At 43.1% G+C, this 25,000-nt stretch overlaps 3 protein-coding genes and 1 long non-coding RNA gene across 5 annotated transcripts in view; 3 read left to right on the top strand and 1 right to left on the bottom strand.

Moving 5' to 3' along the window:
- Positions 1 to 4,977, top strand: part of LOC123519383 (protein kinase C-binding protein NELL2-like) — a 160,487-nt gene extending 155,510 nt beyond the window's left edge. Inside the window, exons 4-12 of the mRNA XM_045280657.1 lie at positions 1 to 192; positions 285 to 440; positions 790 to 918; positions 2,650 to 2,743; positions 2,863 to 3,177; positions 3,432 to 3,692; positions 4,033 to 4,268; positions 4,454 to 4,564; positions 4,815 to 4,977. The exon at positions 1 to 192 is cut by the window's left edge and continues 30 nt beyond it. Coding sequence (XP_045136592.1) covers positions 1 to 192; positions 285 to 440; positions 790 to 918; positions 2,650 to 2,743; positions 2,863 to 3,177; positions 3,432 to 3,692; positions 4,033 to 4,268; positions 4,454 to 4,564; positions 4,815 to 4,826 — 1,506 coding nt within the window. The 3' untranslated portion in view covers positions 4,827 to 4,977. The remainder of the gene's footprint in view (positions 193 to 284; positions 441 to 789; positions 919 to 2,649; positions 2,744 to 2,862; positions 3,178 to 3,431; positions 3,693 to 4,032; positions 4,269 to 4,453; positions 4,565 to 4,814) is intronic.
- On the top strand, positions 4,889 to 6,789 carry LOC123519241 (protein kinase C-binding protein NELL2-like). The gene is made up of 3 exons (XM_045280370.1): positions 4,889 to 5,071; positions 5,418 to 5,669; positions 6,733 to 6,789. The coding sequence occupies exons 1-3, from the start codon at positions 4,889 to 4,891 to the stop codon at positions 6,787 to 6,789; spliced, it is 492 nt and encodes a 163-aa protein (XP_045136305.1).
- Positions 6,790 to 13,081: 6,292 nt separating this feature from the next.
- LOC123519386 overlaps positions 13,082 to 25,000 on the top strand; it is a 15,019-nt gene continuing 3,100 nt past the window's right edge. For both annotated transcript variants that reach the window (XR_006679003.1, XR_006679002.1), the window contains exons 1-2: positions 13,082 to 13,492; positions 23,669 to 23,748. This is a non-coding gene — a long non-coding RNA (uncharacterized LOC123519386). The remainder of the gene's footprint in view (positions 13,493 to 23,668; positions 23,749 to 25,000) is intronic.
- LOC123519385 (baculoviral IAP repeat-containing protein 3-like) lies at positions 14,620 to 19,616 on the bottom strand. The gene is made up of 7 exons (XM_045280658.1): positions 19,465 to 19,616; positions 17,240 to 17,632; positions 16,443 to 16,809; positions 15,892 to 16,096; positions 15,426 to 15,473; positions 15,227 to 15,323; positions 14,620 to 15,024 (listed from the first exon to the last, which is right to left on the bottom strand). The coding sequence occupies exons 1-7, from the start codon at positions 19,505 to 19,507 to the stop codon at positions 14,831 to 14,833; spliced, it is 1,347 nt and encodes a 448-aa protein (XP_045136593.1). The 5' UTR covers positions 19,508 to 19,616; the 3' UTR covers positions 14,620 to 14,830.

The raw sequence follows: 25,000 nt of genomic DNA, 5'->3' as shown, positions 1-25,000 counted from the left end.
GAGGTTTGGGTAGATTGTTCTCGTGTATACCGCCGGTTGGCCCCTCCTCCCATGACCAACCTGACAGCCCTGGCCTCCCTGGCACCTCCCGTCGACCCGGCAGACCCCACGCTCAGCCAGGATCCCACATTTCGTGACGCCCCCATGGCCCTCTACCTCGGCCAGCGGAACGCCAAGCATTTTTTGTTTAAGGTGCGGCGGGGCGTAACCTTACCATCTTATATCTCATGCCTGACTTTCTCTCCAGGATGTTAAAGACTGATCTGGTTTTATGATTCTCACAGGGAGCATTGCAAGATGTCCGCCTGGTGTCCGGCACTGCGGGATACCTGCTTCAGTGTCCCCAGGCGGAAGCTGAGTGTCCCACCTGTGGCCAGTTCCAGGTTCTTTCTGACCGTGTGGATCAGCTGCAGCAGATGGTGGCGGATCTGGCGACACGGGTGAGCCTCCATGCTGCTGTGCGCCTCTCCACTGTGACCTCCTCTTCTTCACTCATTCCTCTCAGCCACGGTGTATTGATATTGATACACTATAACTTATTAACACATTGTGACATTTAGCAGATTAAATGGTACTTCTTTGCCTTTATTTTGGTTTCCAATCTTTGTGTGTTCCAGTAAATTACCGATGCATCTCAGTCATAGTGCAGTGTTTGACTAACTGTATATTGTACTCTTCAGGTGTTTCTCTGCCCGTGTTTCTTACTTTGCCTTGCCTTGCCTTTCCATCCTCTCTTTGTGAATAAATAGTATTGTTTACATTCACTTCACACCATCACCTCGCCCGCAGCTGACCGCCTCGGAGGCCCGGCTGGCAGCGGTGGAGGAGTGTGACTGCCAGAGGTCATGCCGGGTCAATGGCACCGTCAGGCAGGATGGTGCTACATGGAAGAGTGGCTGCGAAATTTGTTCTTGTGTGGTGAGTAATAAGTTTGTGTTTGCATCATTTGGTCTGTGTATGTGTATTCTTCCTCTTGCAGTACATACAGTGTTTATGTTTGCCTCTTGTGAGTAGGTGAGTTGTGTTGTAATGTTATTAGAGCTCTTTGCATTTTATTATTTAACAATTAGCATTATCTAGAAAGTATATAATTTGTTTATGTATTTATTGATATGTTATCAGTTTTGTTACTCTTTTACTATAACACTACATATTTCCAAACCCTACTAACTGTCCAGTCTGAGCAAATAATATTATAAGAATTTTAGGTCGTGAACTTTGAGTTAGAGCAGACATGGTGTATTTGTGACATTTCAAGATTTTATGAGAGAGTTGCATTGTTCTCATTATGCAAAGAGCTCTGGGAGTCTTGCACTCTTTGTCTACTTAATTTTGTACTCATAACTTTCTGTGTTTTCCTTCTTACAAATTGCAAATAGTTTTTCTTTTCTCTTCTAATACAGAGAGGAATTGATATTTGACGTGTAGTTTAGAACATATTAGTACAATCCTCGGAATTATCAATGTCATGTGAAATTTGTGCCTCTGTATTTCCTGTAGACTGAATTATTGTTGCCCCTAGTGAGACACACCAGACAGCCGTGCATCACACACGTACAAATATTTTTTCAGATGTTCATGTTGAAATGTACATGTTATGATTGAGGTTTTCTTTGTAGGCCCTTTTTTTTCTTTGCTCTCTGATCTGTTAGCTTGAGCTCACTGTGCTTCATATAGTCTGTGTGCATTTCTTAATTTGTAAATGAATGTTACATGAATAGTAAACTTTTATTTTGTTGTCCCTCATGTTGCTTGCCTATTTTCTGTGCTGTCTAGTCTCTGTGTTGTCATAAATGTTGTGCTATTGCTGGTATTAATACTCCATCCACCTATAACTTGCCAGTCACTTATTTGTGCATTCAGTTCAGTACAGTGAATTAGTTCATTTATTTACTGTTACTAATGCAGCATCCCTTTTGTGTATTACTCCGTGTGCTTGTCCCTCTTTGGCTCATTAGTTGAAGTAATGCGTCCCTTTGAGGAGTCATGTTGTGTGAAGTGTGTCAGTAGTAGCATCTTTCCCTATGTACTGAGATGATCACTTGGCAGTTTAAGTATTATTGGCCTCGAGTTAAGGATGGATGAATATGAATACATGCAGATCTTTTCCCTTCCCCACAGTAATCCAGTAAAGCTGCATCATCACCAGGAAGGCTTTTGTCTCTGCCAAACCTGCCCTTGTTTTAGGCTTCTTTGCTTTATGCTACTCCTCCCTCCTCTCTTAGCTGATAGTGTGGAACATGATTACTAACACCACATACTCTACATTATAAGTTGTTAGCCCTATACTACCCTATAGCCTACACAAGCCTTTACTCTTAATGACATATCCATGTTTTTGTTTTTGTTAATAGTTTGAGAGCTTTTTTTAATGTAGCTGTGTGGAGTTTTTTGTGTGTTAAGTTCTAAGGCCACAGTCTAATCTCAATGGAGAAGTAATTATCACCCAACTGCTAACCAAGTCCAGCAATGCTTGCTGAAAAAGAAAATTCAGCGATATAATCAGTGTCTTGTCGTCATATTGCTTTGTACATACCTCAATCCAGACATCACCCAACTTAACCCTCAATTACCTTTAATAAATACGCAGTTTTCAAACTATGCACTCTAATATTGCCTCCTTCACACCTCTGCGACTAACCCATACAGCATGGTGAAGTAACTTGTCGACCAATCCCATGTCCAGCCAAGACTTGCAAGAACCCTGTGTATACTGAAGGAGAGTGTTGCCCAGTCTGTCTAAGTAAGTCACAGCTTTGTGGTGTTCCTCCAGTTATCATCTCCATGTGTCACATAGCTGAAGAAAATCATTATGGGCATGGTGATGCTGTGTCACTTTACTTACCATGTTTTCTGCTTCAGAGCAATGTTCACTGCAAGGTGTTGTGTACGACCACGGAGAGACTGTGTCCCCCCGCCAGTGTGTGGACTGCGAGTGTAGGGATGGCAAGATGCAGTGCCGAGGGATTAACCCTGAAGAAACTTGTCCTCGCCTTAATTGTCCAGAAGAGGAGCAGTTTACAGTTCCAGGCCAATGCTGTAAATTCTGCCCCGGTGTTGACTATTGTGCTCAAGGTCATGATTGTCATGCCAACGCTACTTGTATCAATCTTCAGGCAACTTATTCTTGCCGCTGCAACGACGGCTTCACCGGAACTGACGGTCGCTCATGTACAGGTGAAAAGTCCAGTGCTTGTACTAGAGAGAAGGTAGATGTTTTGAGAATTATCTAACTTGAGTCTGATCCTTCATGCAATGTATCATGGCAAATGATTTTACTAATACTGATGGCATAATGTTCCTTGTCTGGTCACAGTTCATTCATGCCCAGATAAAATCATTCATTAATATGTTGCTTCTTCTACAACTCTGGTTTGCACAAAAGCTTCATAATTGTTATTAGACTTTTACCAGCAGCTGACATCTTGCAGACATTGACGAGTGCCGTGTGGTCGGCGCCCATCATGGCCACTACTGCCAGGCTCACACCAAATGTGTCAACACAGTGGGCTCCTACTACTGCGAGTGTGAGGAAGGTTACGTAAGACAGGACGCACTCAACTGTGTTGAGCGTGATGAGTGCCAGGAAGGCGCGCACCAGTGCCACCAACATGCCTCTTGCACAAACACTCAGGGTGGCTACCACTGTACATGTAATGCCAACTATACCGGAGACGGTTTTCACTGCAAACGTAAGAAGCTTTTTGCAGTATTTACATTCACTTTAATATTAAAGTTATTTGATACCACATTATCAGCTAATATCAGTACAACACTCAGACTTTGAGCTCAAACACTTATTAAGCTGTGATTTCATCATATTATGCACAAGTATTTGATTTTACTTGCTGAGATCATTATTCTCCCATGCATGACTTGCAGGACTCTTGATCACCCCTGCCTCATTAATCATGCAGGCATGCTTTTAAGAGAGATGAAACTTTTATGAAGAAAATCATGACTAAAACATCCATTTCTACATCATATATTTTTGCATTAAAAATTTATTTTGTATATTCATCAACTTCACAGCTATTTGCAAGACTCCCTGTGAGAACGGTGGGGTCTGCATTGCCCCTGGGGTGTGCAAGTGTCGGAGAGGCTTCAGGGCACCGCCTGTGAGCTGGACGTGGATGAGTGTGTGCTGGGGCTGCACCGCTGCCACAAGAACTCTCGCTGCGTCAACCTCCCTGGATGGTACACTTGCCACTGCCTGCCTGGCTACACCTCCCTCTTGGCAGACAACAGTCACCAGCTGCTGTGTCAAGGTAGTGTTGGTTGTTTCACAAAATGTAAACTTAGATTGAAATAATTTGTTACACTTGAACAAATCCAAAATATTTGAGGCACATCATCTCAAGTATTTTGTGAGTGGTCTAAGAGGTTAGGATGGCAGTGAATATTTTACACCATAATTTCTCTGGTGTGGCTCAATCACTTACATTAATTTCAGATGTGGATGAGTGCAGCACCGGCACCGCCACCTGTCACGAGTCAGCCACCTGCGTCAACACTGATGGCTCCTTCCTGTGTACCTGTGACAATAACACAACCTGCTCTCATGGTGAGTCATTCCCTCATTGATAAAAAGAGAAGTAGCCTTCCAAACCATCCACTGTGACACACATGAAGGCAGTACTTCACACTCAGTGGATAACAAGAACATCCACAGAAATAACCTTTCAACCCATCCACTGTTACACATTTGAAAATCATCACTGTCTTGTAATTCATCATATGGATACTTACACTCAGCAGGTAACAAGGAGCATCAGATTAATCAACCTGCCTTGTACCTGTTTGTGCATCACCAGGCTGTGTGGTGAATGGTGTGGAGCGGCCACATGGTGATGTCTGGACTCCCCCTGGATCTGAGTGTTCAAAGTGCATGTGTTCAGAGGGAACCGTCACCTGCGATCGCCTCTCCTGCAACTGTACTGACCCTAAGGTGGATCTGGCGTGCTGCCCCCAGTGTGACCCCCGTGCCTCCTGCTCCCACCAGACCCAGCCCAATGTCACCTACCGCAGCAGCCAGCGTTGGATATACCAGTGTCAGACCTGTGAATGCCTTGTGAGTGCTGTCTGCTGCAAATGAGTGTTGGTGTTGTTTCTCCATTTCGTTTTCTTCCGGTCTGTTGTGCTTAAATCTAGATATTTCAGTTCTGTGCTCCATAATACATTCCTCTCTGTCAAGATGATGATTTGGTAAATATCTACTCTTGATACTTTAGCAGGTATTAGATATTGAGATAAGTGTGCTAATGTCAGCTTTACCAGTGTTTCAAGTAACCTTTAGTCAGTCTGGAGGCTGTCTTAACATTAATTCTACAATACAACATGCATTTCTTGACTACATAACTTACCTATATTCCTTGACACTTGACAATGCTAATGCAAAGTAATCATCTCATTACAAGTATGGAGAAATTGACTGCTGGCCTTTGGAATGTCCACCTGTGCACTGCTCATCACCGGAGAGGGTGCCTGGGGACTGCTGTGCCCGGTGCCCTGACGACCCCTGCATGGCGCCAGACACCACCAACACCAGCCTCAGTACTGCCCTGAGGGATGCCGCTCTCCCACAAGGCTGCCACTACCTGGGTGCTGTCTACCCTCCTGGTGCTGAGTGGGCAGCTCTGAATGATGAGTGTGTCACCTGCAAGTGTCAGGTGAGTCAATGAGGCTCAGCTCCTGCCTGTGTGAAAAAAATACTGTGGACATAATCTTCCTCAGGACTGACTGTGAATATTAGGCTGTCAGAAGTCCAGGTTTTAGTCATGTATTCAGAAACACTTTGCTCTCTCACTGCAACTATTTCTAAAGGTTGCAGAAATTATTAACTGGGTTCTCAAGAGTGTTTCTCTTTTAATAATGGAGAAATCTTGTTAATTCATCACTAGAAGTGTAAAAATACCCATAAAAACTTGTCATTTCTACTACAGTGTTTTGAAGGAAGTGGAGGTGCAACCAGAAGTGTTTCAGAATATGGTCTCCAGTCTTAAGTCTAGTTCATGTGAGAATTTTGATCCATGTAGAGAATTTGTCTGTGTGTATATGTGTGTGCATGATTGGCTACTTTAGTATTCATTAAAAACATGTGCTTGTGATGTAAAGTCATGTATGTTAAGTTATTCCCCTAAGCAGGCTTTCCATTTGATAAATTAAGCAAATGAAATTAGTATATTCATGTGTCATTTTTTAAGCATTTACACAATATTGCTGAACACGAATCACAAGCATATGTAAGAGCATGAGTAATGTGCTCTCAGAATAGAAGATATTACAGGTTTACATGAGTGTAGTGGTGAATTAATGAGCCAAATTTGTCATATTATGAAGAAGTGTAGATTTGATTCATGTTTGTATCATGTGGGTGCAACTCAACCAATGGATTTATTTATTCTATGAATTTGATATAAGCAAAACAAAACACTTGAAGCTTAATATTTCTATAACAATTTTATCAGCTGTGATGAAAATTCAGGTGTGCTTTATATTTCATTCATAGAACAACAGTATTAATGACATCATCTATAGCTTCCTTTTCTTTCTTTACAGCACACGAGTCATATGGAAAAATTAAACCATGGAGACTAACATCTTTTTCAGGAAGCTCAGTAGAGTGACAGCAAGCCGTGGGAGAGAGGAGTGTTTGGTGGAGGTGTTGTGGCAGATCGCTGGTGCTTATCTCTTGTATGCAATTACTGAACTAACCTCCCCGTGGTGTTACAGATGCCGTACTGCTGGGAGGGTGGAGGTCGGGGCGGTGCGGTCCGTGTACACCGGTAATCAAGTTGTGGCCTCTTGTTGCACGGGCGTTGCTTGTTGCGGGGCGGGCTAGTGGCCTAGCGTCGGGTAGTCGTCTCCACTCCCTCAGTTTCACACCATCAATGTTTGGGTCCTGCATGACTCACTTCTCTCTCTTGTCTGGGACATGCACGGGACATGTAGAATGAAATCTTCATGCTCTCAGGAGACTGTTGAGTGGTGCCATTTCTTAACTGTAGTATGTACTCCAGCAGCCACAGAACTTGAATGATAACTTGGTATAGATCCTTGGACACAAACCACACAAGTGAGCAGCACAACTTAGCTTCTGGCACCTGGTGTTGTGTTCACTGTAGTGTCTACGAGTACATGAGGGGGTGATTATGTACATATTGCCCTTTTAGAGCTTTGAGTGAAGTGCATGATTTATAAGCACAGCAAATATTCTCACTTTGAGGTAACAACAATGCACCAAGCCTGTAACTCTTCACTAGTTGAATTACTGGATATTCATCTGAACACTCAAGTATACCTACATTGTGTAAAACATGAGTTCTTCACTTTACAGCTGAGTAGTGGCTTCAACTCAAACAGTTATGAAATGCTTTATCTGTAAATAAATATACTTTCTTCTTATGCTGTCCCAAACTGGAATCATATGAAATCAGACATCTTAGGTACCCAACATTGATCTGATAGACCTCAGTACATGACACTTTTCATGGCAGGTATCTTTCATTACTTGACTCACTACTGAAAATTTCATTATTCCATTGTCACAATTTGTTGATTGTGGCAAAATTTCTCATTATTTTTTATTTTTTGTTGAAATATAATGGAAGTGTTTCAAGTTAAATTTATAAATATTGTAAAATTCCCTCAGTAAGGTGTTTTATAACATTTCACACAAGTAGCATTTCATGTAAAGTAAAATTGTAGTTTTTAAAACAGGAGTATGGCAGCTACTTCTTCAATATTATTATCTTTCTTTGCACCTTGAATAATTACTTAACAAGATACTTGCATCTCACAGCAACAAACTGTGCAATTCAGTCTCAGAAGTGACAACGAGTTAATTATTGAACTCAAGTGGCTACCATTCCCAGTCTGTTACAAATATTTCCTCAGGTACCACTAGTGGACATCCTGGCCTTGGAGGTGCTCTGTCACTCCAGAACCATACTGCATTATTCTTGTCATGACTTTTCAGATTATTATAACAGTAGAGATAGTGCCATACCAGTACAGTTAGAATGACAGACAGGGGCTTACACTTGCACTCTCATAACTGTAACTGTGCATTGGGAGGATGAGGCTCCTCTGGAAACTATGGGGGTAAAATTTGTCCAGCATTGATAAGTGAATGCTATCTTTGACTCATTGCTAAAGATAACTGCAGGAATGTACATTGCTTAAGAGAGCTGAGGTAGAGTCACTGAAGGAGACAAAGCTGTGCTGCTGCTGCATCTGTCCACGCCACAATGTGGATTGTCACACTGCATGGATTGCTTTCGCACTGCCAATCAGCTATGCCCAATGTTAACACTAGCTCTGTTAAGACTCATGGTATATACTCAGTTTGTTACTTTCTCACTTCAATATTTTACTCTGGTATAGTAGATGTGCAGTTTTGGTTCATGATATTGAGCAAAACCACATGCCAACACTACAAACAGCTGTATGCAGCCACATATCTTACACAGCATAACAGGCAAGGAGAATTTCTTGATAGTTTTGTGGGTTATCACTTCAGTCTTGTCATCTGTTATCTGACCAATCCCCCACTTGAGTGTGCCTTGCTAAAACTTGACTTTTATCTAGAGTTCCTTGTCCATGATAAAAGTTTGAACTAGTCATGAGAGAAGAGAGACATGATATTCATTCTGATCTCTTCAAAATTTTATAAATGACCTTTTCATTTTTGAGCATCATAAAAATCTACCAAAAAGTCCAGAGTGGCTCACCAGTGACCCACTCATCCCAAACAAGCTGTTTCACTCACACATCACTGCTACATATTACAGTGTGTGTGCTCATACAGCTTGGAGTTTTGATTGCTGTAAAATATGTGCAGTTTTGATTAGGATACTATCATACATAAGATTTGATAGTTCCTAGTATTATGAGTGTCTTACTGTGGCAGCATGGAATATAATTTGAAAGTAGATGGAATGTTTGCAAAAAGCTGGACTTGTTTGGGTACTGTCTGCACTAATAAAAGTACAAAATCTAATCTGAATACCTTAGAGGTGACATTAAAACAATCTTTGTGTTTGAATTTGGCACTTATAATAATTACTGAAATGGTGTGCTCCTTTTCATCTGTCATAGGAGAAAGAAAACATTTTCCTTTCTTGGAATACCTTCTGATATCCATTACCAAGCACTGAGACCCTTACAACAGTACACCTCAAAGTGGTCAGTGTACTGGTAAGGAGTACATTAACAGACCATCCGACAGACAAACCCAGTACCCTTGCCTCCCTCCCTGTCACGCGCCATACCATTCCTCCCCTTCATAATGTTGATAAGTGAGATCTTTGAAATCATAAAAAAGAAATCACAAAAATGCTGCCATGCTTAACGTGATGCCTGCAGGTGTACTTGACTTAACATGTATCACATTTCCTTGCAGAGTGGACAGGTGTGTTGTCATTACCGCAGCAGGTGTATGGGTGGTGGGCTATGGGCTGCCCTTCCAGCTCTCCTCCATGGTGCTTCGTGGGATGGGAACACTACACCTTCTCATCTGGGGGGTCCTGATGTGCTTTATAACTCCCCTGCTACGCTGCTTCACCCTCCTTTGGCGGCTGCTGCTGAAGTTACCCCGGGCGTGGGTGGTGCCTCCATCAGCCTCAGGACTGCCAGACAGGAGCCCGTCAGGAGCCACCTGCACCATGCCCGCTCTATCCACACCGCGGCGCCCACCCGACCTGCCCCACTCCCTCATGCCCCCCTGGTGGTGGGCACTAAAGTCCCTTCGGGCAACACTCCCCTGCCCCGTGATGTGCCTCAGACATTTGCCCCGCTGGGGACAACTAGTGATAGTGACATTGCAAAGACTAGTGTTATGCCAAACAATTGGCACCACAGACTTATATATAAAAGTCCCATCTCATGGATACGATCTCAAAAAGCACAATTCTTCAGGGAGCATCAAGAGAGGCAGAGAAAAAGTGAGCCATGAGTTGATAAAGGCAAGAAATGAAAAATGCCTCAATCAAATTCCCAGCAGCATCCAGCCCACCTGAGGCTGGCCATGCCCCGCCACACCACGACTCCACAAGCAGCAGGCCTCCCCTGCCCTCACCCTCACCTGTGCCTCCCGTGTGCAGGCCTCATGAGGATAGCAGTCAGAGGAATGATCAAATCATACTCAAGCTAACTGTGGGAGCTGAACTTTGTTGAAGTAAAAGCAAAAATTATTGTGAAATTAGAAAATCCAGTTATATGATCCAATGTGTGAGGTGAAAGCAAGGGTGACATCCAACTTTTTTTCTAAATAGCTGTTTCACAGTTATTAATATTGTGCAGCTCTTCTTAACAAGTTGTATTGTTCCCAAGCCCTTTGCAGCAGCAGCAGCAGCAGCAGCAGCAGCAGCAGCAGCAGCTATAGCAAGTTCGTAGATCCCACACTGAGGTCTGCTCTATCTAGTCCGCCTCAGCTGTAGCCTTGTCTGCCTCTGCCTGTCAAGCGTTAGTCTTCCTCAAGTCGTGGTCAGTGTTGCGGTGGTCCTAGGGAGTGAAGCGCCCTGATATAGTGTTCCTGGGACTGTCTGTTCTGTGTGTCCCGATTTATTGGCTTACATTTAGACACTCGGGATAGTGTGAAGCGGGTGCTCGGAGGTATGGTTGTGTTGTACATATCATGTATATAGCAGTTAGGCTCCTCAGGCCAGTTATTATTTGGACGATCCAAAGTGAATGTTGCCATAGCCCAGATTAATTACTATGAAATGATGCAAAGAATCTTCACTTGTTTTATCTCTGGTCATTCCATATGCCTGCTAGTCATGTTAGTCTTGTCCTAATTTTGTTGCATAAGGTACTGTCATATAGTGCATTTACAACATACAGGAATATACATTCCTCTTGTCGCATAAATGAAAATGTTGAGATTTTAAAAGAAATGCTCTCTTGCATTCTAGTTATATATTATCAAGTCTCTAGTCATTCCTAATCAATATCGTGTACTACCTGCTGGTTAAACTGCCTACATAAAGATTGGAAATAAACTGAGTAATGTTATCAAACACGACATTAGCTCTGTCTTTAAGTATCTATGTCTCGTCAACTTTTGTTACATTGACATAGAATAAGTCAGTCACTGGTGATCGTTGGGTTTTGCATGGTTGCATCTACCGGTGCCCAGTCGTCGCCTGTGTGTCAGACTCATTTGGTTCAGGTGGAGGAAGCACAGAAGCACAGTACCAGTCAGTGGGCAGCCCACTCGGGTGGCTCCACATTATATTTTATGCTTAAACTTGTGTTGAAATGTCTGTGGGTATCCTAAAGCCATCTTAATTCTCTATAGATTCAATTCGTATTTATTTACTTCGGTTATATATCCAAAAATGTAAATAATATATAGTAAAATATCTGTAGATTAAACTATGCAAAATATAAACATGTTACAATTCCTGTAGTTATCAAGTAGAAACTGACTCAGCTAAACAATGTGAAAGGATGCAAAAGTTTGACCAAGACTCGGACAAGTGGTGTGAGGGCGCGTGGTGGTGGTGGTGGTGGTGGTGTGTCTTACCTGGGAGCGAGGAACTAGTGCAAGGTGAACAGTGGACACATGACACTTAGAGGTATTATGTTTGTCTCATGCATTGTACTGTCATTGTTTTTCATTACTTCATACATGGTCACTTCCACAATGCACTGTGGAAACTTTGTTTACTTCATTCCAGAACACTTCAGTATGTGACTGCCAAATTACTTTTATAGATTTTTTAAACATTTTTTATTATTATTATTTTCATCTCAAATACACACACTGTTTTTAATTTTCTTAATACTCCCCAGGGGATTCTCGTTGCTTTATATTACTGTTACTCAGAGGGGCTGGCAGCAGTCATGGGGGACAGCTCAGGGTGGTGTAGATGCCAAGCAGTAAGAATATTGAGTTAGCAGTGGGTGATAAAGACATAATAAAAGTATGTAACTATGTATGTCAACTTTCATGCTAAATAAAATATGAATAACTGCCTGAAGAAGGTGTTGCATGGCAAGGAATGTAGGAGTCAACCCAAGCAGTGGCTGCCAACCCCAGGCCAGGTTGCTTCAGTGAGACAAGGATCGTGAAGGCTTCACTACTTCATTTGTTGGCATTGATTCATTGTTTGAAAAATTATTTGTGTTATTGATTTGTAGTAGTGATTGTTTTACATTTGTACAAAATATGTTTAAAGAGCCAACCAATACAAAAAGTTTAGTGTTCAGTAAGACATGACTTAGTGCTGGTTTTTTGGATGTTCATGTTTATTGCAGTTTTCAGTGAGAGAGTCACTTCAGAGGCCAAAGCATCCATCACACAGACACACACTCGGGTTGGCAACCATTGCTGGAAAGGTTCAAAATTTTGTAACCATTCTAATCCTTCAGTCCAATCAGGAATGTCATGTAAAGGCAGTGTTGCCAGTTGTCTTGTTTCTTGAATTCCAGAACTCCTGACTCAGCTGAAAACATGGCATGGAATCAGTCTCCAGGAAGGTGTTGTTGACATTCACAAGATATTATACATTAAATTTAATGTAATAAAGTTGACATTTCTTTTGACAGACTAGTCATATATATAATTTTCCATTGTTCACCTAAGGATAATCATTAAAGACATCTACCTTCAGATCTCATATTAATGACATGGTAAATACAACTTTATCTCGTAATTTTACTAAATGCTTGTGGTCTTATGATAACTTCCAGATATATAAGTCTTCTTTTTAGCCACTTTTCATTTCCCTGATCTCGACAGACTCTATTTCACCCTTTGGTAGTGAGGCTGAGCGGCTGAAGGGCTGCAACTCACCAGCACCTTGCATAATGACAATAGCAGACTGGTGATATGCTTTAGAAAGACGTGGTGAATGAAATCTTTCGTTTTGGTGTTAATCACATTACTACATCTACTCTTTCTGGAGGTCCTTAAGAGACACCAGATGGGCAGTGTGGCGTCTATAGGAACAAGATGATATGTACACCATTAATAGTTTGGTGTGGCCAAATTCAAGTTTCCCGGCAAGTGTTAGTGTGGACGTCACGTGATGATGTCATGATGTCTTGTTCGTCATCATTTCATCCATATAATTCTCATGCCTCATGCTTTGCCGCGTGGGATTGACTGAGCTGCTTTTAATAATCTACAATCAGTTAATAAAAACAAAAACTACGTGAATCTCAATGGACATCAGAGGAGAGAAGAAGTGGAATCAATATTATCGGTACCAAATGGCGACTTCAAGTGGTTCGAAGCAATGCATTGAATCCGAGTCGGCGGTGAGTCAAGATGGCGTCAGTCAGGCTGGGAGCGTTGGAGGAGACGCACAGAGCTACTCTTCACCAATACAGAAGCGCACTTGCCCTCTACTCGGCATTCTCCTTCACAAGATACGTGGCAGCCGTCCTTACTGGTGTGGGGAACTCGTCCGGACTCCTCACCCGTGACTGCAAGCAAAGACACGTTCCTTCTCTGGAGTTCCTGGGCTTGCGTTGTGTCTAGGTAAGGAGGGAGCAAGGACGCGGTGGGTGGGGTGGGTGTGTGTGATGGTCGTGTTTCCTTCAAGTTTTTTTTCTTTTTGTACCATGTGGGCTTTTTCACGGGAATTTATGGGATAAAGGAGATAGTTTTTGGGGTACCTCCTATCTCAAAGCCCACCCGCTAGGAAACCGTTGCCCCCGAGTGAGGAAGCCCAACTTAAACTCGGACCGTGGACAGGGTTCGAACCCGTGCGCTTGGAGACCCCTCGGACCCCGAAGTTGTAGTTGCTAAGTCACAAGACGCCACAAATAATGATTTGAGACAAAAGCCACCTCGTCAACTGTTCTGTATCCAAATTGTGTCTTAAAATCGATGTAACAATAATTATTGAAGATGAACACGATGGTTTAAAAAACGATAAGTGCTTGTTTGTCGTTTGTGGTGCTTTGGGCGGGTTTACTACAATGAAAGACCAGGCTATTTCATAGTTATTTATTATCTTTGCGGAAAGTATTTTACAGTACCTATTATTTACATGGTTTACTTGGTTGTTTACCTTTCCCCTCTTGGTCAGTAGGTATCGTAGGTATCTTCTGTAGTGTGTGGAATGGTAATATTAGAAGCAGTAAATATTTTTAATGGTAGGAGTTTAGTGGGTAATTGGCTTCATTTAAAGTCATTATAAATGCTGTGATAAATGGCAGACGACTGAGTGAAAACTTCTAGTGTCATTTTTTTTTTTTTTTTTACATAATCATGGTGTATTATATTTTTTATAATCATATAATAGTTGACATTTTCTTCAATGAAACGTACGTAGCAGCTGCGGGAACACCTGAGGAACAAGTCACGCACATTGACCTTGAGATAAGTGTGTGTAAAAAAATAGTAGATCATGAAATTTCTCGGGTTTTCTTCTCTTCTTGTAGTTAATTATATAAACAGATAATGAGATTAGATGTTCCCCAAGTTTTCTCCTTTTCTTAAAGTTGATTATATAACAAAGTTTTCCGCTCACTGCATCAGGATTAACTATTGCAAACGAGCAGCGGTGAGTGTAGACTGGGTCAGTGGAGTGGGAGTACATGGGATAGGTAGAGAATATGTGCATCGCGGAGGGAGAGGAGCGTGATGGTGGGGTTCTGGGCGGTATTGGCGTGAGGGAGCGTGGCTTTGCGATACTGGGTGGCGGCATGAGAGTATGCAGTGGTGTGGGCGGCAGCTGTTGCCTCTGAGGGCAGGTGGAAGAGTGAGAGGGACGAGGGCTTGGGGCAGGGAGGGGACGGCACACCGACTTGTAGCGGGAATAGCACCCTTCTGCGTTGCGGCCACGTTCCAGGCGGCCCAGGGTGGAGCGGCTCAACCAATGATAGGTCTGAGTGTGCCGCGGACCACGCTGCCGCAGGTGATGCAGGAGTCTCTCGGGCGGGCACAGTCGGCACACAGATGCAGGTGTGAGCACGGCTGGAACACCACGGCGACCTGCTCCTTCCCGCACATCCTGCACTGAAGGCGGCGCTCTTCGACCTGCACAGCCTGACGTAACGCTTGAACTGCGGAGGCAGAGAAAAACAGGCCGTTATAGAAAAGCAGGTTATTGTTAAGGCAGGTCTTTGGGAAAACATTGTTGGTAAAGTAAGTTATTGGGAGAGCAGGACATTGGGAAGGCAGGGAATTGTCTAGCAGATGAGTTACATTGACATTATATTCAGATGAAGGGAGAGGAGGAAGGTAAAAAGCGTCACGGGTGCTCACCTTCCTGCAGCAACTTGGAGTAGTCTGAGAGTTTGGATTGACCATTGTGTTCTGGAGGCGGCGTGGGAGGAAAAAAAGGCTCCTTCGTTTCCTCCACCTGTTTAAAGAAGAATGAAATATTAGTCATTGCTCGCGTTAGGTGTCGTGTTGTGGCTGTGTTAGTCATGAGAGTATCGGGATGGCTTGCTAAGATGCTCACCTCCATTGATGCTTCTGATGTACCCGCGGCTGGTTCCTGGCTCGGCTCCTGGTGAAAGAAACCAAGTCAGTGAAAAGAACATGCGAATAATAATACACTCGCAACTTCCACAGTGACCCAACGTATCAAAACACACCGATGCAAAGTTGTATCAAGGAAACCAATCAAAATACAGGTTGTTTTTTGATTCACCAAACTTATTAGTCACAACTCCTCCGAGCCTCGCCAGGTGTAAGGTTCGTATTCTCAAACTTTCCTGCGCTACACCTCCACTATTTCAAGAGGGCTTATTTAAATTGGCAAGAGTTTATTACGGTGTTTTTTACGGTTCTAGAGGCAGAATGACAAGATTCCTACATTATTAACTGGAGAAACGCTTTTAAAAACCCCGCTAATCATCTCTGGGGCCTTGGAAAACAGTTGTGGTGTAAGAGCAAAGCGATAAATACAGGTGAAAGTGTCTTACCTGGGGTTCAGACGGAGGCACCGGCAGTCCGTCATGGCACTGGTTCTTCGGCTGTTTCTGTCGCTCCTTCTCGTCGTAATCAAACACCAACTCCAGCGCCTCAGTCACCATGGCGCAGAGGAAGCCGCGCTGCTCCACACACAACTTGAATGTCTCCCTGACGGACACTGAGGACAGGCCCAGAGTCACCAGGCGCTGTGGGGAGAACACGGGATGATGGAGTTAGTAAGGGTGCTACAATAGACACATTCTCTCTCTCTCTCTCTCTCTCTCTCTCTCTCTCTCTCTCTCTCTCTCTCTCTCTCTCTCTCTCTCTCTCTCTCTCTCTCTCTCTCTCTCTCATTGTATTTCTTTGTTCCTAATTTCTTTTCACTTGACATTCTCTTATTTCTCCTAACGCATCTTTCCCCTCTCTCTCTCTCTCTCTCTCTCTCTCTCTCTCTCTCTCTCTCTCTCTCTCTCTCTCTCTCTCTCTCTCTCTCTCTCTCTCTCTCTCTCTCTCTCTCTCTCTCTCTCTCTCTCTCTCTCTCTCTCTCTCTCTCTCTGGCTAGGGGTGGTGTAGCAGCATCTCCGCCTCCGTCTTGCTGAGGGTCAGTGGTCGCTCTAGTGTGTTCGCTTCACCGTTCATTTCCGCACCGTTGGGGACGTTGTGTGCCATGCGGATGAAGCTACAGTGCGGGTAGTAGCGTGCGTGGTTAGCGAAGGGGTCATCCTTAGCTCGCCAGGCAAACAGACCCCCGCCACAGTGAAAACATTGCACGAAGTCTGACAACCCAGTGTAGAAGAAGCCCGCATCTGACAGTTTCTCCGCATCTACCCGCGTCTCCTTCGGCCAGCGGGAAAACGTGCGCAAGCGGCTGACGGACGTGTTGAGATGTGGATAGGCTATCGTTGGGCTGTCCAGCACCCGCATTGAGTCTGTGTGAGGAAGATCGTGTTCAGTTACTTGTGGTTCATTGGATGTAAACGTTAAAGTGGTTCATTTATTCTTCTACACCCTCTCACGTCTTCCCCACATCCCTCTCACTTCTTCCTCCTCCTGCCACACCCTCCCACATTTTTTCATACTTTGATAACATTTTCTTCCCCTCTTCAAATGCTTCCATGTATTCCTAAACCCTCTCATTTTCCTGCACCCCTCCACACTCTCCTGCACCTTTTCACATCTTCCTATGCCCTGCGAAACTCAATCTCATCCTCCCAGATCCCACTCACATCCTTCTATACCCTCCAAAACCCTCTCGCACCGTCTCGTAGCCTTCCGCACCTTTCCCAGTTCATACAACAGCTGGTTAACGATATTCATTCAAACTTGTACGCGTCAGAGAGCACCGGGACAGTTACTCACCGGTTTGGTAAGCGGAGGGCAGCGAGGGGCGCGTGTTGGCCATCTTGTAGGCGTAAAACTCGTTGAGCATCTTGTACAACTGTCCCTCGTCAGTGTTAGGGTCGGCATCAGCAGGGATGTTACCCGTGGCGACCCCCGTAACAAAAGGGCAGTTTGGGAAATGTTTCTTGTGCTCCGTCTCAGGTTGGTCCCCCTCGTCCCAGAAACCCACGATCCCGCGGCAAAAGGCGCACTGCACGTGGTCCATGGTCCGCAGGTAGAAGAATCCAGCCTGAGCCAGCTTGTCCTGGTCCATAAAGTCCACATGCCAGTCCACGAAAGTCTGGCGCCGCACACTCTCCAGCAGCAGCCCCTTCAGGGAGTGGAACCGCCGCTCCCCTCGAGGTTCTGGAGCTGAGGAGAGAGAAACAGCGGACGGTAGAATACACAGGGTGGCTAAGTACGAAGATGGAAAATGGAGGGAAAATTGGGGAGCTAAGTAGAGAAAATGGAAAGATGCGTATGAAGGAGGAAAATAGAACCGTTGGAGATTGAAAACGGAACAATTGAATATGGAGGATGGGAACAATAGTGGCGTGAAGGAAAAAAAAAAAGAAATGGATCAGTTAATTGAGAACCTCGACAGCTGGACATGAGAAGCAGAATGTCCGCCACTCAAAAGCTTAAGATGGTTTCCCTTCATTAAAAGTATCGCACAAGACATTGCTCTTTACCAATGCTTTTAAATAGAACGTAAATTTTTGAAACGAATTTTAGTATTTTGAAGAAATTATAATAACCTTCCATTTAGCTCAAGGTTGTATATATGTTTGTCTTTATAATATGGTGTCGAGCTTATAGAAAACGGGAATTATCAGCTGACTCCGCCAGAGCACCTCCCGGAATGGTGGCGTGGCACTTCGTCTTATCATCGAACGGTCGGAAACAGCGACTCACCCTGACGGCACCCCGCGTTACGCAAGGCAGTGAGTGACAACCAAGCCGAGAGAGTTAGGGAGACGTTAATGGGAAGAACTAGACCCTTATCAACCCTATTAACCCATTCAGTATTGGGACACATTTTTATCTAGAGAGTTGTGCACAATTAGACCATTTTATTGACATTAGGAAGGGTCTATGGAAGTCAGAATAATATTGGCTAGAATCTTCCCTATTTTTAACCCTATTTTTAATTTTCTGAAGCTGTATAAAATCGCCAAATAGTAAACAGAGTCAATATGGAAACGCGTCATGGTACTGAAGGGGATAATCAGACACACTCCTTGCTGCTCCCCATCACTTCCCATCCTCTCACGCCTTCATTTTCCTCCCTTTGGCACCTACAACACTCTTTACATCCCCCACGTCACTTCCCCATCCCTCGTTAGCACTCAACTCAACATCTTCACCACTCCCATCATCCTCTTTTCTGTCCACCAAGCTTTCCTCCCATTCCTCATTTCTTTCCATTACTCTATATTCCTCTCTATCCATCATCATTTACTCCTGTCATTTCTCTACTTTCTCATGACTATCTTCCTTCCCTCACTATCATCACAGTTTCCTCCTTCCTCATAAACTGACGAATGTTTGCCTGTCATCTCACTATCAGCGCCCTGTACATGACAACACAAGTCACCATCAACACCACAGTTCTACCACATAGGCCTATATTCTGAAACATTTCCGCGCCGCACCTTCACTATTTTCAAGGGGCTCTAGTTGAAGTGACACGGGTTTTTAAGGGTGTTTCTGTAATTCTAGTGACATTTTAACATTTTCTGTATTATGAACTGGAAAAATGCTCTTAAGGACTCGGCTAATCGTGTCTGTAGGCTTTGAAGATGGTGGTCAAGGTGAGAGAGGAAAGCGTTTCTGAATATGGCGCTGTTTCTGTATTCAGGTGTGATTTTATGGTGATTTTCTGTTGCTTTGTTTTTATGGTCAGGCTTTCACTAAAACAACAGTAACATTGCATGGTTCGTATTCTGAAACACTGCGCGCTCTCTCTCACCACAGCTATTTTCAAAGGCCACGAAGATGACTAGCCGGGTTCTCGAAAAAAAAGTGTTTCTCCTGTTTATAATATAGAAAATGGTAACGTCTCAATAAAACCGTAAAAAAAGACGCCTAAGAACCCGTGTAACTTCAACTTTGTAAAGCCTTGTGACTGCAGTGAAGGTGATTCAGAAGAGTGGTCTTGTTAGTGGTACGGTACAGCGAGCAGGTCTTGTCGCGCCACCCACCTCGAGCTGGAGTTTTCATGACCGGTAATCCGTCAAACTGCATCTTCAGGGAAAGTCAAGGAGATAAGGAATGAAGAGGAACAGTCTTGTCTTGCACCGGTACTGTTAACGGTCCGTAAGTCACTAAGCGAACAGCAGCAAACTGGGTTGTAATATACTGGCTGATAGACGTCTTATCTACGGCAATCTTATCACAATTGGCCTTTCCTTTCATATTGATTTATTACACGTAAATTTCACGGGTATTTCCACAGTTTTTCGACACAGGAGAAATATTTGACACTGTGGTAATGTCTACAGGGAAAACACTTCTAATATTCAGTTCTGCTTGTCGTCACTCTGATGCTTATATTAATTTGGGTGTTTGTCGTTTTGTTTACTCTGCACGAACAGTTTAGATTTCGTTCGCTACGACTTGGTGGGCGGAGTGGTGGGGAGAGAGAGAGAGGGAGGGAGAGGGGCGTTCTGTTGGTGGTGGGGAATTGGAAGGAGAGGGGCGTTAGTGTTGGGGGGAAGGAGAGAGGGGTTGGCGTCCTCCTTGTGGTAGGGGCGTGGGTGCTGTGTCCTAGCGGGGGGTGATGGTGGTGACTGTTGCCCTTCCGCTACAAAGGGAGTGTGTCGCCCGCTGCGTCAGGAAGGTTCTATGCGTTTCTCGGTCATTTTGTCACAACACTCGTACCGATTTTTGATGCTTTTGGAGGAGTGGTGCGTAGATCGAGACCATTGTTCATACTAGATAGAAAAGCTTGTGCATGTGAGGAAGAAAGCTTATTAAGGAGCTGTCAGTAAGAAAAGCTTGCATTTATGAGGAAGAAAGCTTATTAAGGGGCTGTCGTTAAGGAAAGCTTGTATTTGCGAGGAAGAAAGCTTATTGAAGGGTTGTCAGTTGTATTTATGAAGAAAAAAGCTTATTAAGGGGCTGTCGTTAAGAAAAGCTTGTGTTTGTGAGGAAGAAAGCTTATGAAGGCGCTGTCGTTAAGAAAAGCTTGTATTTGTGAGGATGGAAGCTTATGAAGTAGCTATCAGTAAGGAAAGTTTGTATATGTGAGGAAGAAAGCTTATGAAGGCGCTGTCGTTCAGGAAAACCTGTATTTGTGAGGAAGAAAGCTTATTGAGGAGCTGTCAGTAAGGAAAGCTTGTATATGTGAGGAAGAAAGCTTATGAAGGCGCTGTCGTTCAGGAAAGCTTGTATTTGTGAGAAGAAAGCTTATTCAGGAGCTGTCGTTCAGGAAAGCTTGTATATGTGAGGAAGAAAGTTTATTAGGACCTGCCAGTAAGGAGGAAAGACAATGTGGATGACAAAAAAAAAAGTAAACCACAAACAAGAAAAAACTAAAAAAAAAAATGAAAAAAACAAAAGAACAAGAAAAAGTATCACTGGTCATTACTTATTCATAAAAATACGTAGACAGTTGCAAAATTGTCGAGATTTCGTATGAGGCAAAGGGCGAGGCCACCTGTGACGTGTTCCACATAAACAAAGACAATACACACAAGGCTACAGCGATAGAGAGGAAGCGTGTCATGAGGTACATACAACATAACGACGTGTGAAGGACGCCTGGATATTGTGGTTGTGAGGCATCGTAGGCAGGTGGCAGTGGTGGTGACGTGGTAAAGGAGAGAATGGAGAAGGTAATGAGGAGAGGAGAAGAGAGAGGAAAGGGAGGCGATGAGGCGGAGGAAAAAGGGAGAGTGATGAGGAAAAGGGAGAAGGTAGAAGGTAATGAGGAAAAGAGGAAAGATAGGGAAGGGAGAGTTAGAGAGGAAAGGGAGAGTGATGAGGAAAAGAGGAGAGAGAAGGGAGAAGGTGAAGGGGAAAAGAAAGGGAGAGATAATGAGATGAGGGGAGAGAGAAGGGAGAGGGTGATGAGGTGAAGAGAAGGAAAAGTAGAGGTGATGAGATGAGGGAAGGGTAAGATAGGGAAGGGAAACAGTGATAAAAAGAGGGAGAGAAGGAAGGTAGGTGGTGATGAAGTGAGAAGAGAGAGGGAAGGGAGAGTTGATGAGGAACAGAACAAAGGGTAAAAGGAAGAGATAAGTAAGAGGAAAAAGTAAAGGATAATGGGTGAGTCAGTGGTTTTTTTTTCATTTTTATTGCAGAGAAGGCCACGTGATAGAGGGATGAAAAATGAAAGGTAGTGACGAATTACAGGAAGAACTGAAGGAAAATTGATGAGTTAGTGGTATTTTTCTTATCGTCATTGCATTATTACTCAAGACTTCTCGCGTCTTTATTGTGGAGCACCGATATCACTGCAGGACTAGTGACAGTAACGGTGACGAACATGGTAACTCACTTCGCTCACTTGTCAAATTCCAAGTAAAAGAAATTGAGAGGGAAATAAAACAAAGATAAGTAGAGAAGAAGATGGTTAGAATAAAAATAAATTAGAATAAAGAAGTGAACAATAGAATTACATTATTACTAAAGATTTCTAACGTCTTTTTAATGTGAAGCACCGAAATCACTAGTGGCAGTAACGACTCATCTCATTTACTTAAACAGAAATTGAGAGAGAAAAAAGATAAATAAACAAGATGGGTAGAATAACAGTAAATTAGTAAAAGAAGTGAAAAGTGAAATAAATAAATAAATAGATAAGCAAAATAAGGACAAACGTAATCAATCTGGAACAAGGTCACCAAACAAAACACGAATGATTTCGCCATCCGGTCACGTGGAAAACGGAAGCACAACGTTTAAAGCAACAGGAATTCGTTTGAGATAGGACGTGTTGCTCCAGCGATACGTAACGCACAGGAATGCATCATCTCAACCATCTTGAAACACCACGAATCGTCTTCACTAACACTCGAACTCTGCCACGATTCCTGAATGCTCGAGACTTCCGTGACTGTATCTCTCTTATCAGTATTTTCATTCATTAGAGGAGGTTTCAATAAGAGCAGCGTGGCATGAAGGCGGATTTCGGTAAGAGTTGTGATAAGCTTTCCTATAGACCTCTGTGATCCTCTGTCCATGTCGGAGATTGGGCTTAGGACAAGTAACTGATAAAAGATGATAAAGTTAAGTTGTGATGGGGACTTTCTTATCGTTCAGCGCGCATGGTCGTCTCATGTTCTGTACCTAGAGATAACAAGTCATACGGTGTTCACGAGGCCCCGACACACCCTGGTGATGACAACGAGTTTCTGGCTATGACTTAACTTTCTTGTTAGGCAGTGATACTTGTGATATGGTGAGCCTTAACGTTGATTTTATTATAGCAATGTTAGTCCCTCAACGTTCAGAGCAACAAATAGAAAGGGAACAGAAAAATATAAGACTGTGAAATTAACCCCTTCAGCACTGGGAGACTTATATCATGAATTTTTGGTGTTATTAGACGATTTTTTGACATTAGGAAGGGTCAATGGAGGTCCGAAGATTAAAGGCCTACTACTTTGATCCCCACATAAGTTTCTGAAGCTGAAAAATATCGCCAAATAGTAAGAAGAATGAATATGAAAACGTGTCATCGTACTGAAGGGACTAAGAAAAAATGTATGAATGGAAAAAAGAGTAAAGCTATTTTCGTAATATCTAAGAAAAATAAATATAACAAAAACGAATAGATTCATTTCAGCTTTTCTACAACGATAAGATGAGCGAGGCGGGAAGTGCGTGGTGGGTGACATTTGCAAGCACTCAACAGAGATAATAAAGGCAGCAGGGCAACAAACGGCGCTGATGTCACTGCTTTGGTGTCTTGTCTGTTACTGAAGTGAAGCGTGCGCACTCATTAGGACCTTAGCAGACAGATAAGCAACAAGTCATATCCAGTGAAGGCCTTCGTTGTCTCTTACAGTCTGCAGTTCTTGTATTCCCGTTCTTCCTTCCTTCCAGCTGGGGCGAGCCTGGAATTGTGGGCTGGAATCAGTTTTAATCCTTTCACTATGATATGCAACAATTCACACGAAAAACAAAGTATAGAATATTCATAAGCATGTATAAGACTACTAAACACCTGGTAGATGAATGAAGAATGAATGAAACGCTTTATTTATTTTATTCGTTGCAATAATGAATGGAAAATGAACGAAGAGATTATGTAATTTTCAAGCTAATCATGTCTTTATTCTCTCTTCAGGTGGTGTAGAACAAGCTAAGGTGTGTTAGAGTAATTAATGAAAGGTGTGTCTAATGAATGGAACACGAACGAAGAGATTTTATAATTTCTAACCTGTGCATTTTTTACAGGTAGCTCTGCAGGTGGTGTAGAACAAGCTAAGGTGTGTCAGAGTGGTTGGCAATTAATGAAAGGTGTGCCAAGTGAAAGGGTAAGTCCATTCACCCTGACTTAATTAATGCCAGTCCTGTGCTTATCACCACTAATGGAAGCAATGGCAGTCGAGTGTATTTTGATATAACTAATAAATCAATCAGTCAGTCCTTATCTCCCCGTAGGTAATCAGGTTTTCGCTCCTCCCAGGGTGTCAAAATACGAGTATCTGGTCGTGGGTGGCCGTTCCTCTTGGTTTCTCATAGGTGTGGGTGGAATCGAGTCTTGTTTTTCTGGTCGTTAACCTTTTCGATAACCTCTTGATAACACAACTATTTTAGGTCTCCAATTGTACTTTATGTAACTTGATATCTTTCCATCTACCACTTCTCTCCACCTTCCTGTGCTCTATTTATACGTATTACATGTTTCTCCTCCTCCTTCTCCTCCTCCTCCTCCCACGCAATCCATCTTTTTTAACGTTTTTCATTCATTTATTTATCATTTTCTTAAGCAAGAAGGGTTTAGGTAGCAGCACCAAAACGTGTAACTCTCTGACTGACACCTGGCACACCTTTCCCCTAATTACTCATCATTTAGACCGGTTTACTTGTTCTGCAGCCACATCCGGTCTTTGAACTGGGAAGAAATTGCCAAACGTATCTTTATCATCGCTGACTTTCTTGTAGTCGTTTTATAAAGACATCAAAAGCTTCTCACATTGCTTCTGGTGCTGCTAACTGTTTCGTGTTGCAGTGAAAGGGTTAAAAGAAAGGACCCACTGAAGCTGCCAGTCACCAAAGGGTTGTAAAAAGCATTATTATGAGGAAAAGTGTCTTGAAACTTGCCTTTTAGAGAGTGTAAGTGATAGATAAGGGGAAATATAGATACAGGTATGAAAATCTAGAGTTCAATATGAATAACTTGAAATTGAATGTGTTACTTGTCTTTCTGGCTGTTTTGAAGTTATATCTACTACTACTACTACTACTACTACTACTACTACTACTACTACTACTACTACTACTACTACTACTACTACTACTACTACTACTACTACTACTGCTGCTGCTACTGCCTTTATACTTCTATTGCCACTACTACTACTACTACTACTGCTACTGCTGCTACTGCTGCTACTGCTACTACTGCTGCTGCTACTGCTACTGCTGCTACTACTGCTACTGCTACTACTGCTACTACTACTACTACTACTACTACTACTTGGTTTGCCACCACCACTGCTACTACTACTACTACTACTACTACTACTACTACTACTACTACTACTACTACTACTACTACTACTA

This window comes from Portunus trituberculatus, chromosome 45 (genome assembly GCF_017591435.1).
Source record: "Portunus trituberculatus isolate SZX2019 chromosome 45, ASM1759143v1, whole genome shotgun sequence".
Lineage (NCBI taxonomy): Eukaryota > Metazoa > Arthropoda > Malacostraca > Decapoda > Portunidae > Portunus > Portunus trituberculatus.
Note: the sequence above shows the minus strand (reverse complement) of the source record. Positions and strands in the feature narration are given on the sequence as shown.

Bases quoted from the DNA above. Each gene is read 5' to 3' on its own strand.
- LOC123519241 (XM_045280370.1), top strand. From the start codon at position 4,889: ATGTGTTCAGAGGGAACCGTCACCTGCGATCGCCTCTCCTGCAACTGT. The intron at 5,072-5,417 runs GTGAGTGCTGTC...TCTCATTACAAG, and splicing joins GTCAGACCTGTGAATGCCTT to TATGGAGAAATTGACTGCTG. The intron at 5,670-6,732 runs GTGAGTCAATGA...GTGGTGTTACAG, and splicing joins GTGTCACCTGCAAGTGTCAG to ATGCCGTACTGCTGGGAGGG.
- LOC123519385 (XM_045280658.1), bottom strand. From the start codon at position 19,507: ATGCAGTTTGACGGATTACCGGTCATGAAAACTCCAGCTCGAG. The intron at 17,633-19,464 runs GTGGGTGGCGCG...CTCTCTCCTCAG, and splicing joins CATGAAAACTCCAGCTCGAG to CTCCAGAACCTCGAGGGGAG. The intron at 16,097-16,442 runs CTAGCCAGAGAG...TCATCCCGTGTT, and splicing joins GAGATGCTGCTACACCACCC to CTCCCCACAGCGCCTGGTGA.